The sequence below is a fragment of the Mauremys mutica genome, chromosome 12, assembly GCF_020497125.1.
Source record: "Mauremys mutica isolate MM-2020 ecotype Southern chromosome 12, ASM2049712v1, whole genome shotgun sequence".
Taxonomy (NCBI): Eukaryota; Metazoa; Chordata; order Testudines; family Geoemydidae; genus Mauremys; species Mauremys mutica.
Genome location: NC_059083.1, coordinates 3,793,200 through 3,803,730, shown reverse-complemented (window position 1 = coordinate 3,803,730; position 10,531 = coordinate 3,793,200). Strand labels below are relative to the sequence as shown.

Sequence of the window (10,531 nt, the reverse complement as noted above, 5' to 3'; positions counted from 1 at the left end):
CCCAGGCTGGGGGAGGGTGACCCCTGGGGCATGGGGGCAGCCCCCGCACCCCCTCTGGCCCTGCCGCTCGCTCTGCCGCGGGGGCAGGAAGGGGGCGGGTCCCTCCCCGCATTGTGGGCTCAGGAAGCTCTGGACAATGGCCGGGGGGGGCCGGGCTCGGGGCTGGGGGGGCCGCGCTCAGCGATGGGGCCGCTGCTGCTGCTGCTGCTGCTGCTGCCGCCGCTGGCCCGAGGTACGGGGGGGGGCAGGGGGAGCAGGCTGGGGGGGAGCCCCCCCCGGGAGTCCCCTGGCCTGGCTGGGCACCTGCTGCCTGGGGGTGGGCGTGGCTGGCACCCTGTGTGTGTGAACCCAGCTGGCACTGTGTGTGTGTCTGTGTGTGTGTGTGTGTACCCAGCTGGCACTGTGTGTGTGTCTGTGTGAACCCGGCTGGCACTCTGTGTGTGTGTCTGTGTGTACCCGGCTGGCACTGTGTGTGTGTCTGTGTGTACCCGGCTGGCACTGTGTGTGTGTGTGTACCCGGCTGGCACCGTGTGTGTGTCTGTGTGTGTGTACCCAGCTGGCACTGTGTGTGTGTCTGTGTGTGTGAACCCAGCTGGCACTGTGTGTGTGTCTGTGTGTGTGAACCCGGCTGGCACCGTGTCTGTGTGTGTCTGTGTGTGTGAACCCGGCTGGCACTGTGTGTGTGTGTGTGTCTGTGTGTACCCGGCTGGCACTGTGTGTGTGTGTGTCTGTGTGTACCCGGCTGGCACTGTGTGTGTGTCTGTGTGTACCCGGCTGGCACTGTGTGTGTGTGTGTGTCTGTGTGTACCCGGCTGGCACTGTGTGTGTGTCTGTGTGTGTGAACCCGGCTGGCACTGTGTGTGTGTCTGTGTGTGTGTACCCAGCTGGCACTGTGTGTGTGTCTGTGTGTGTGAACCCGGCTGGCACTGTGTGTGTGTGTGTGTGTGTGTACCCGGCTGGCTGTGTGTGTGTCTGTGTGTGTGTACCTGGCTGGCACCGTGTGTGTGTGTGTCTGTGTGTGTGAACCCGGCTGGCACTGCGTGTGTGTGTGTGTGTGTGTGAACCCGGCTGGCACCGTGTGTGTGTCTGTGTGTGTGAACCCGGCTGGCACCGTGTGTGTGTCTGTGTGTGTGTACCCGGCTGGCACTGTGTGTGTGTCTGTGTGTGTGTACCCGGCTGGCACTGTGTGTGTGTCTGTGTGTGTGAACCCGGCTGGCACTGTGTGTGTATCTGTGTGTACCCGGCTGGCACTGTGTGTGTGTCTGTGTGTGTGAACCCGGCTGGCACTGTGTGTGTGTCTGTGTGTGTGTACCCGGCTGGCACTGTGTGTGTGTCTGTGTGTGTGTACCCGGCTGGCACTGTGTGTGTGTCTGTGTGTGTGTGTGTGTGTGTGTGTGTGAACCTGGTTGGCACTGTGTGTGTCTGTCTGTGTCTGTGTGTGAACCCGGCTGGCACTGCATGTGTCTGTGTGTGTGTGTACATGGCTGGCACTGTGTGTGTCTGTGTGTGTGTGTGTGTTGTGTTTGTGAGAAAACCCGGCTGGCACTGCATGTGTCTGTGTGTGTGTACACGGCACTATGTGTGTGTCTGTGTGTGTGAATCCGGCTGGCACTGTGTGTGTGTGTGTGTGTGTGAGAACCAGGCTGGCACTCTGTGTGTGTGTGTGTACACCCGGCTGGCACCCTGTGTGTGTGTACCCAGCTGGCACTGTGTGTGTGTCTGTGTGTGTGTACCCAGCTGGCACTGTGTGTGTGTCTGTGTGTGTGAACCCAGCTGGCACTGTGTGTGTGTCTGTGTGAACCCGGCTGGCACTGTGTGTGTGTCTGTGTGTGTGAACCCGGCTGGCACTCTGTGTGTGTGTGTGTACACCCAGCTGGCACCGTGTGTGTGTGTGTGTACCTGGCTGGCACTGCATGTGTGTGTGTGTGTGTGTACCCGGCTGGCACCGTGTGTGTGTCTGTGTGTGTGAACCCGGCTGGCCCCGTGTGTGTGTCTGTGTGTGTGTATACCTGGCTGGCACCGCGTGTGTGTGTGTGTCTGTGTGTGTGTGTGTACCTGGCTGGCACCGTGTGTGTGTGTGTACCCGGCTCACACCATGTGTGTGTACCTGGCTGGCACTGTGTCTGTGTGTGTGTGTACCCGGCTCACACCATGTTTGTGTACCTGGCTGGCACCGCGTGTGTGTGTGTGTCTGTGTGTGTGTGTGTGTGTGAACCCGGCTGGCACTGCGCGCGTGTGTGTGTGTGTGTACCTGGCTGGCACCGCTTGTGTATGTAGTGGGGGTGATTGGTTCTCCCCCCCACCCCCAACCGATTCCCACGCTCGGCACCGCCCCCCCGGAACCCCTCCCTGAGCTCCGGATGCCGCTGGGACAGAGTCAGAGTCGGGAACAACAGGAAAACAACAGGAACTGGGGGGAGCAGCGGGGGGGGCAGGACGGGGGGAGTGGGGGCGAGGGCAGGGGGCAGGACGGGGGGGCGAGGGCCGGGGGCAGGACGGGGGGGCGAGGGCAGGGGGCAGGACGGGGGGGCGAGGGCGAGGGCAGGACGGGGGGGCGAGGGCAGGGGGCAGGACGGGGGGAGCGGGGGCGGGAGCAGGGGGCAGGACGGGGGGGGCCGGGGGCGAGGGCAGGGGGCAGGACGGGGGGGAGTGGGGGCGAGGGCAGGGGGCAGGACGGGGGGGAGCGGGGGCAGGACGGGGGGGAGCGGGGGCAGGGGGCAGGACGCGGGTGGACGGGGGGGCGAGGGCAGGGGGCAGGACGGGGGGAGTGGGGGCGAGGGCAGGGGGCAGGACGGGGGGGCGTGGGGGCGAGGGCAGGACGGGGGGGCGTGGGGGCGAGGGCAGGGGGCAGGCGGGGGGGGCGAGGGCGGGGGGCAGGCCGGGGGGGGGGGGGGGGGCGAGGGCAGGGGGGGGGGGCAGGGGGCAGGACGGGGGGAGTGGGGGCAGGGGGCAGGACGGGGGGGCGAGGGCAGGGGGCAGGACGGGGGGGCAAGGGCAGGGGGCAGGACGGGGGGAGCGGGGGCGAGGGCAGGGGGCAGGACGGGGGGCGTGGGGGCGAGGCAGGACGGGGGGGCGTGGGGGCGAGGGCAGGGGGCAGGAGGGGGGGGCGAGGGCAGGGGGCAGGACGGGGGGGGAGTGGGGGCGAGGGCAGGGGGCAGGACGGGGGGTGAGGGGGCAAGGGCAGGGGGCAGGACGGGGGGGGGTGGGGGCGGGGGCGGGGGCAGGGGGCAGGACGCGGGTGGACGGGGGGGAGCGGGGGCAGGGGGCAGGAGGGGGGGAGCGGGGGCAGGGGGCAGGACGGGGGGAGCGGGGGCAGGGGGCAGGAGGGGGGGAGCGGGGGCAGGGGGCAGGAGGGGGGGAGCGGGGGCAGGGGGCAGGACGGGGGGAGCGGGGGCAGGGGGGTGGGCCCAGGCTGATGCCGGTTTGGGTGAATAAAGGATGAAAAGGCTGCGGGTGGGAGGGGGATAATTGGTGCCCGTTCGTTAGCGGGGCTGGAATCGGTGCCCAGTAGCGACGCGGGGGGGGGATGCCCGTTCGTTAGCGGGGCTGGAATCGGTGCCCAGTAGCGACGCGGGGGGGGGGTGCCCGTTCGTTAGCGGGCTGGAATCGGTGCCCAGTAGCGACGCGGGGGGGGGTGCCCGTTCGTTAGCGGGGTGGAATCGGTGCCCAGTAGCGACGCGGGGGGGGTGGTGCCCGTTCGTTAGCGGGGCTGGAATCGGTGCCCAGTAGCGACGCGGGGGGGGGTGCCCGTTCGTTAGCGGGGTGGAATCGGTGCCCAGTAGCGACGCGGGGGGGGTGGTGCCCGTTCGTTAGCGGGGTGGAATCGGTGCCCAGTAGCGACGCGGGGGGGGGGTGCCCGTTCGTTAGCGGGGTGGAATCGGTGCCCAGTAGCGACGCGGGGGGGGGTGCCCGTTCGTTAGCGGGGTGGAATCGGTGCCCAGTAGCGACGCGGGGGGGGTGGTGCCCGTTCGTTAGCGGGGGTGGAATCGGTGCCCAGTAGCGACGCGGGGGGGTGGGGCCCGTTCGTTAGCGGGGTGGAATCGGTGCCCAGTAGCGACGCGGGGGGGTGGTGCCCGTTCGTTAGCGGGGTGGAATCGGTGCCCAGTAGCGACGCGGGGGGGGGGGTGCCCGTTCGTTAGCGGGGCTGGAAACGGTGCCCAGTAGCGACGCGGGCGCGGTGCCCGTTCGTTAGCGGGGCTGGAATCGGTGCCCAGTAGCGACGCGGGGGGGGTGCGCGTTCGTTAGCGGGGCTGGAATCGGTGCCCAGTAGCGACGCGGGGGGGGTGCCCGTTCGTTAGCGGGGTGGAATCGGTGCCCAGTAGCGACGCGGGGGGGGTGGTGCCCGTTCGTTAGCGGGGCTGGAATCGGTGCCCAGTAGCGACGCGGGGGGGGGGGTGCCCGTTCGTTAGCGGGGTGGAATCGGTGCCCAGTAGCGACGCGGGGGGGGGGTGCCCGTTCGTTAGCGGGCTGGAAACGGTGCCCAGTAGCGACGCGGGGGGGGGGTGCCCGTTGGTTAGCGGGGGGGAATCGGTGCCCATGCGCGACGCGGGGGGGGTGCCCGGGGGTTAGCGGGGTGGAATCGGTGCCCAGTACCGACGCGGGGGGGGGGGTGCCCGTTCGTTAGCGGGGCTGGAATGGGGGCCCGTAAGCGACGCGGGGGGGGTGGTGCCCGTTCGTTAGCGGGGGTGGAATCGGTACCCAGGAGAGACGCGGGGGGGGGTGCCCGTTCGTTAGCGGGGTGCAATCGGTGCCCAGTAGCGACGCGGGGGGGGTGCCCGTTCGTTAGCGGGGTGGAATCGGTGCCCAGTAGCGACGTGGGGGGGGTGCCCGTTCGTTAGCGGGCTGGAATCGGTGCCCAGTAGCGACGCGGGGGGGGTGGTGCCCGTTCGTTAGCGGGGTGGAATCGGTGCCCAGTAGCGACGCGGGGGGGGTGCCCGTTCGTTAGCGGGGTGGAATCGGTGCCCAGTAGCGACGCGGGGGGGGGGGTGCCCGTTCGTTAGCGGGGCTGGAATCGGTGCCCAGTAGCGACGCGGGGGGGTGGTGCCCGTTCGTTAGCGGGGGTGGAAGGGGTGCCCAGTAGCGACGCGGGGGGGGTGCCCGTTCGTTAGCGGGGTGGAATCGGTGCCCAGTAGCGACGCGGGGGGGGGGTGCCCGTTCGTTAGAGGGGCTGGAATCGGTGCCCAGTAGCGACGCGGGGGGGGGGTGCCCGTTCGTTAGCGGGCTGGAATCGGTGCCCAGTAGCGACGCGGGGGGGGGGGTGCCCGGTCGTTAGCGGGGGTGGAATCGGTGCCCAGTAGCGACGCGGGGGGGGGTGGTGCCCGTTCGTTAGCGGGGTGGAATCGGTGCCCAGTAGCGACGCGGGGGGGGGTGGTGCCCGTTCGTTACCAGGGCTGGAATCGGTGCCCAGTAGCGACGCGGGGGGGGGGGGGTGCCCGTTCGTTAGCGGGGGTGGAATCGGTGCCCAGTAGCGATGCGGGGGGGGGGTGCCCGCACCCACCTGCAGTTCTTGCCGGTTAGTGAATGCAGATGCAGGAATTGACGGGGGCAGTTTAATTGCACGGGGGGGGGCGAGCGAGGGACGTAATGGCAAGGAAGGAAGGGAGGTTAATCAACGGGCAGAGGGAGCCGGTGCCAAGGCGGGCGAGGGAGGGAGGGGAGAACGGGCGCCAGGGGCAGTAACGGCAATGCGGGGGGGGGGGGGTTAATTAGTGCTGTTTAATTAAGGGGGGGTGGAGTGGCCAGTGTGTCAGGACTCCTGGGTTCTCTCCTGGCTCTGAGAGGGGAGTGGGGGCTGGTGGGTTAGAGCCGGGGGAGGGGCTGGGAGCCAGGACTCCTGGGTTCCATTCCCACCTCTGCCACTGCCGTGCTCGGTGACCTTGGCCAAGTCCCTTTCCCTGCCCCGTGCCTCAGTTTCCCCATCTGGGAATGGGGATTAAGATGCCGACCTCCTTTGTAAAGCGCCGGGTCTCCGTCCGTACAGCTCCGAGCACCTCATTCTCCCCAGTGTCCAGGTGGGGAAACTGAGGCACGGAGGAGTGACTTGGCCAGTGGCTGAGTCTGGGGGTCCCGGGAGCAGCCCTCCTTGAGCTGTTACCGTGCAGGTCTAATGCCGGATCACGATGCCCGTGTCCCCCCCCCCCCGGATGGTGAGAGCTGCCACCTCGAGGGCCCGAAACCCAGGAGGTCCGGGCTGATCCTGCACCCCTGGAGCCGGGCCGCTGGCCACGCGCTGAGCACCCGGGCACCTTTCCCGGCTGGGTGATCCTGGGCGGGTGGCATAAGACAGCGGTGGGCACTGGCAGGAGACTCCTGCGGGCACCGTGGCAAAGCAGGAGGCTTGTGAGGTAGCTCGGGTGTTTCTGGGGTTCTCGTGGGTTTTGAGGAGGTCCCAGGTGGGCGACGGACGCTGGCACCAGGGGCCGGAGGGGGGGCGGTAGCTCGCTGGCGAAGGACCGTGTCTGATGATTAAACGCTGGCCTTGTCCTCACGTGGCCCCTGGGAGAGCCCGAGTGTGGGGCCTTTGTCCCCGGATAAAGGGGCCTTTTGCCAGTGTTGGGGGGGGGCAGCGGTGGCCAGTCCTCGGTTGGTTTCAGGAGAAGAAATGGCACCAAGTCGTGTTTCCCAGGCGATTTCCTGGCTGCAAAATCCCCCGCGCCTGCTCGCAGCCAGCCCTGTGCCCAAGGAGCTGGGGCCGTGTGTGTCTGTGTGGGGCAGGGCAGCGGGGGGGCGTTCTCAGGCCTGGGCCGTACAGCAGGTCAGACTCGATGCACTAATGGGCCCGCAGGGCCGTGACCGCTCAGGGTCCCCCGGCTTTGGGCTCCAGCTGGGGAACAGAAATGCAGAGACCTCGAAATGCAGATGCTGGGGGGTGGGGAGCAGGGCCATGGCGGCGGGGAAAGGCCCATCAGGCTGTTTCCAACCGCTCCTTCCGCTCGGGTAAAATTGTGTCGCGTCCACGTGCTCAGGGGGTGTCACTTCGCTTCCGTTTACACGGCCTAGTGACCACCACTGCTAGCGCCATGTGACCGAGCCGGTGTCCCGCTCCGCTGGACTGAGCGATTGGGTGCAGTGCTAGTGAATGGTGCCCTGGGAAACCGCCCCCCGGGGGACGCTAGCGCGCTGGGTCGTTCATTCCTGACATGCTTCTCCTGGGGTGAGAGCGAGGGCCTTCCTCTTTCATGTTCTCTCTCTCTCTACGGCTCGATTCACAGAGTTCACGTGTTTCATTACAGCTGAGTAACATGCAATACAACTGTTAGAGACAATCTATACGGATATAGACCATCTTAGTGTTTTAAATATCTGCCTTCCTTCTGGAGAATGAGATGTATGTGCATTATTGAAGCTGTTATTTAAATATTGAATATACTATTACACTTAATGTACGTTATAATAAATATTCAATAGAATCACTGTTACAGAAGTATCCTATATTAAACCGGTCAATATAAAAATCTAATCTTACAATTAATTGTATATTTTACATTTCATATGATCTAGTCATATCGAGCTCAATATTAAATAGATCTGCTGTGTCAATATTATCTGTATCTATTATGTTGAAGATTATCTCTGAGGTATTAAAATATTGAATGTACTGTTTGCTGCATACAATAGTGTAATATATTTCATATACACAAGGATTTCAAATATGGTTCATATGAAATATCTGCGCATAGATTTCCATCGGACTCACGCTGTGATATTTAAACTTACTACAATGGGTTTGCGACCCTGAAGGTTGTTTTCATGCTTTCGGATTCTATGTGCTGTTAAATTAAAGCCTCCCGTAAGCTCGGCAGCTCTACGCGCTCGGCCCGGCATGTGCACTAGCTGAAATCCGAACCCGGCCGCACGCGCCACGTTTGAACGCTGGATCCTCGGTGATGGGCTGGATTTTCTGTCGCGTTGTCAAGCTCCCCCGGGCTACGTCACACCCAATATTCCATCACTTCATCCCATCTACAACTGGAAACCAAATAACAGAAATGCTGCCCGCCCCCCCCGCCCCAGGCAGCTGCCCCCCTGCCTGGCAGGACTCCTGGGTTCTCTGTGCCCATAGTGGGGCTGGCTGGCTCCGTCCCCATTGGGCCCCGGGCTGCGATTGTGCTGTAGGGGAGATTCCCCGGCTGGGGGGGCAGCGCGGAGCTGAAGGGGGACCGGCTCCTTTATCCCGGGATACGGGCGTCTGCACCGGGGGATTATCCCGGGATAAGGACCCCTGGGCGAGGTGCAGCCGGGGCTCGGGTAGGGGTGGAGGGCCGGGGAGAGGGGGTCTCCGTGTCTGTGGGTGTTCTGACCCCCCCGTCCATCTGTCCCCCCACTCAGGTCTGACCTGCGCCCGGGATCCCTGTGTGAACGGGGGCACCTGCCTGGCACACCCCGATGGGAGCCGCTCCTGCCTGTGAGTTGAGGGGAACCCGGGGGAGGGAGACGGTTGGTGGGCTTTGGGGGAAGGGGAAATGGGGGGCCTTAACTCCCCCCCGCCACCGGACTCCTGGGTTCTCTCTCCCCAGGTGCCCTCCCAGCTTTGTGGGGGAGTTGTGCCAGTTCCAGGATCCGTGCCGTCCCGGGCGCTGCCAGAATGGGGGCACCTGCTTCCCCCGGCTCTTCCACCCCTCGGAGCCCCCCACCTACACTTGCTCCTGCCCCCCAGGGTTCACCGGGGATGAGTGCCAGGGGGCCGTGGGCGACCCCTGCTTCCCCTCGCCCTGCCAGAAACGCGGCACCTGCCAGCGCCTGCCCAGCGCCCAGTACCGATGCCTGTGCATGGAAGGATGGACAGGTAGGTGCCCGGACGCCTGGGTTCTCTCCCCAGCTCTGGGAGGGGAGTGGGGGCTGATGGGTTAGAGCAGGGGGGGCTGGGAGCCAGGACTCCTGGGTTCTCTTCCCAGCCCTGGGAGGGGAGTGGGGGCTGGTGGTTGGGGGGGGCAGGAGCCCGGACTCCTGGGTTCTCTCCCCGGCCCTGGGAGGGGAGTGGGGGCTGGTGGTTGGGGGGGGAAGGAGCCAGGACTCCTGGGTTCTCTCCCAGCTCTGGGAGGGGAGTGGGGGCTGGTGGGTTAGAGCGGAGGGGGGGAGCCCGGACTCCTGGGTTCTCTCCCCAGCCCAGGGAGAGGAGTGGGGGCTGGTGCTTGGGGGGGAGGGGGCAGGAGCCAGGACTCCTGGGTTCTCTCCCGGCTCTGGGAGGGGAGTGGGGGCTGGTGGGTTAGAGCAGGGGGGGGAAGCCCGGACTCCTGGGTTCTCTCCCAGCTCTGGGAGGGGAGTGGGGTCTGGTGGGTTAGAGGGGGGTGGCGGGAGCCCGGACTCCTGGGTTCTCTCCCGGCTCTGGGAGGGGAGTGGGGGCTGGTGGGTTAGAGCAGGGTGGGGGAGCCCGGACTCCTGGGTTCTCTCCCGGCTCTGACGCGGGGTCCCGTCCAGGGAAGAACTGCCAGCTGATGGATTTCTGCCCCACCAACCCCTGCGCCAACGGGGGCACCTGCCTGCTCACCTACCCGCACATCGTGTGCCAGTGCCGGCCCGGCTTCGACGGCCACACCTGCCAGCACGATGTCAACGAATGCTACCGGGACCCCGGGCCCTGCGCCAACGGGGGCACCTGCCTCAACAGCCTGGGCTCCTTCCGCTGCCTCTGCCCCCCCGGCTTCTCCGGCCCCCAGTGCCAGCACCGCGCCGGGCCCTGCTCCGCCGGGCTGTGTCTGCACGGCGGGACCTGCCGCCCCCTGGCCGGCGGCTACCACGGCTGCCAGTGCCCGCCAGGTGGGGGCTGCGCCGCGGGGGGGGGGCGTGGCACGTGGGGCCCACGGTCAATATGGCCGACGAGGTGACGTATCGTCCGCTGGTGCCCAATATGGCCGCCAGGCCCTGGCCCGTCCCAGTGTGGCCGCCCCATCGATCCCTCATGCCCTGGACAGAACCAATCCAATATGGCCACCGCGTCGAGGCGCCTTCCCCTAGACAGACCAATCCAATATGGCCGCCCCATCGCGGCGCCTTCCCCTAGACAGACCAATCCAATATGGCCGCCCCATCGCGGCGCCTTCCCCTAGACAGACCAATCCAATATGGCCACCGCGTCGAGACGCCTTCCCCTAGACAGACCAATCCAATATGGCCGCCCCATCGCGGCGCCTTCCCCTAGACAGACCAATCCAATATGGCCACCCCATTGGTTCCTCATCCCCCGGACAGGGCCAATCCAATATGGCCACCGCGTCGAGGTGCCCCTAGACAGAACCAATCCAATATGGCCGCCGCGTCGAGGCATGTTCCCCGTGACGGACCCAATCCAATATGGCTGCCATGTTCTTGGTTCCTCCCGCCAGCGGTTATGGCCAGCGTGGCCGTTATGGGGCGGAGCTAATTAGAACCAGACCCGTTCCTGGGGGTGACTGGGAATGGGGGGGTCAGCAGGCACCCCTGGAGGCCGGTCTCCAAGATGGCCGACCTCCCCAGCCACTCCACCCTGGGTAACCATGGCTCCCAAGATGGCCGCCCACAATGGAGGAGGGAGACTGTGGCTGAATTCTCTCTC

At 65.9% G+C, this 10,531-nt stretch overlaps 1 protein-coding gene across 5 annotated transcripts in view; it reads left to right on the top strand.

Moving 5' to 3' along the window:
- The first annotated feature begins 30 nt into the window (after positions 1-30).
- The window catches only part of NOTCH4 (notch receptor 4), a 29,901-nt gene continuing 19,400 nt past the window's right edge, over positions 31-10,531 (top strand). For 2 of the 5 annotated variants that reach the window (XM_044981923.1, XM_044981921.1), the window contains exons 1-3: positions 5,912-8,404; positions 8,517-8,785; positions 9,418-9,756. In XM_044981923.1, coding sequence (XP_044837858.1) covers positions 7,887-8,404; positions 8,517-8,785; positions 9,418-9,756 — 1,126 coding nt within the window. In that variant the 5' untranslated portion in view covers positions 5,912-7,886. Of the gene's footprint in view, positions 233-5,910; positions 8,405-8,516; positions 8,786-9,417; positions 9,757-10,531 lie in introns of those variants that run through there. The other 3 variants (XM_044981925.1, XM_044981924.1, XM_044981926.1) reach the window with 3 other exon arrangements.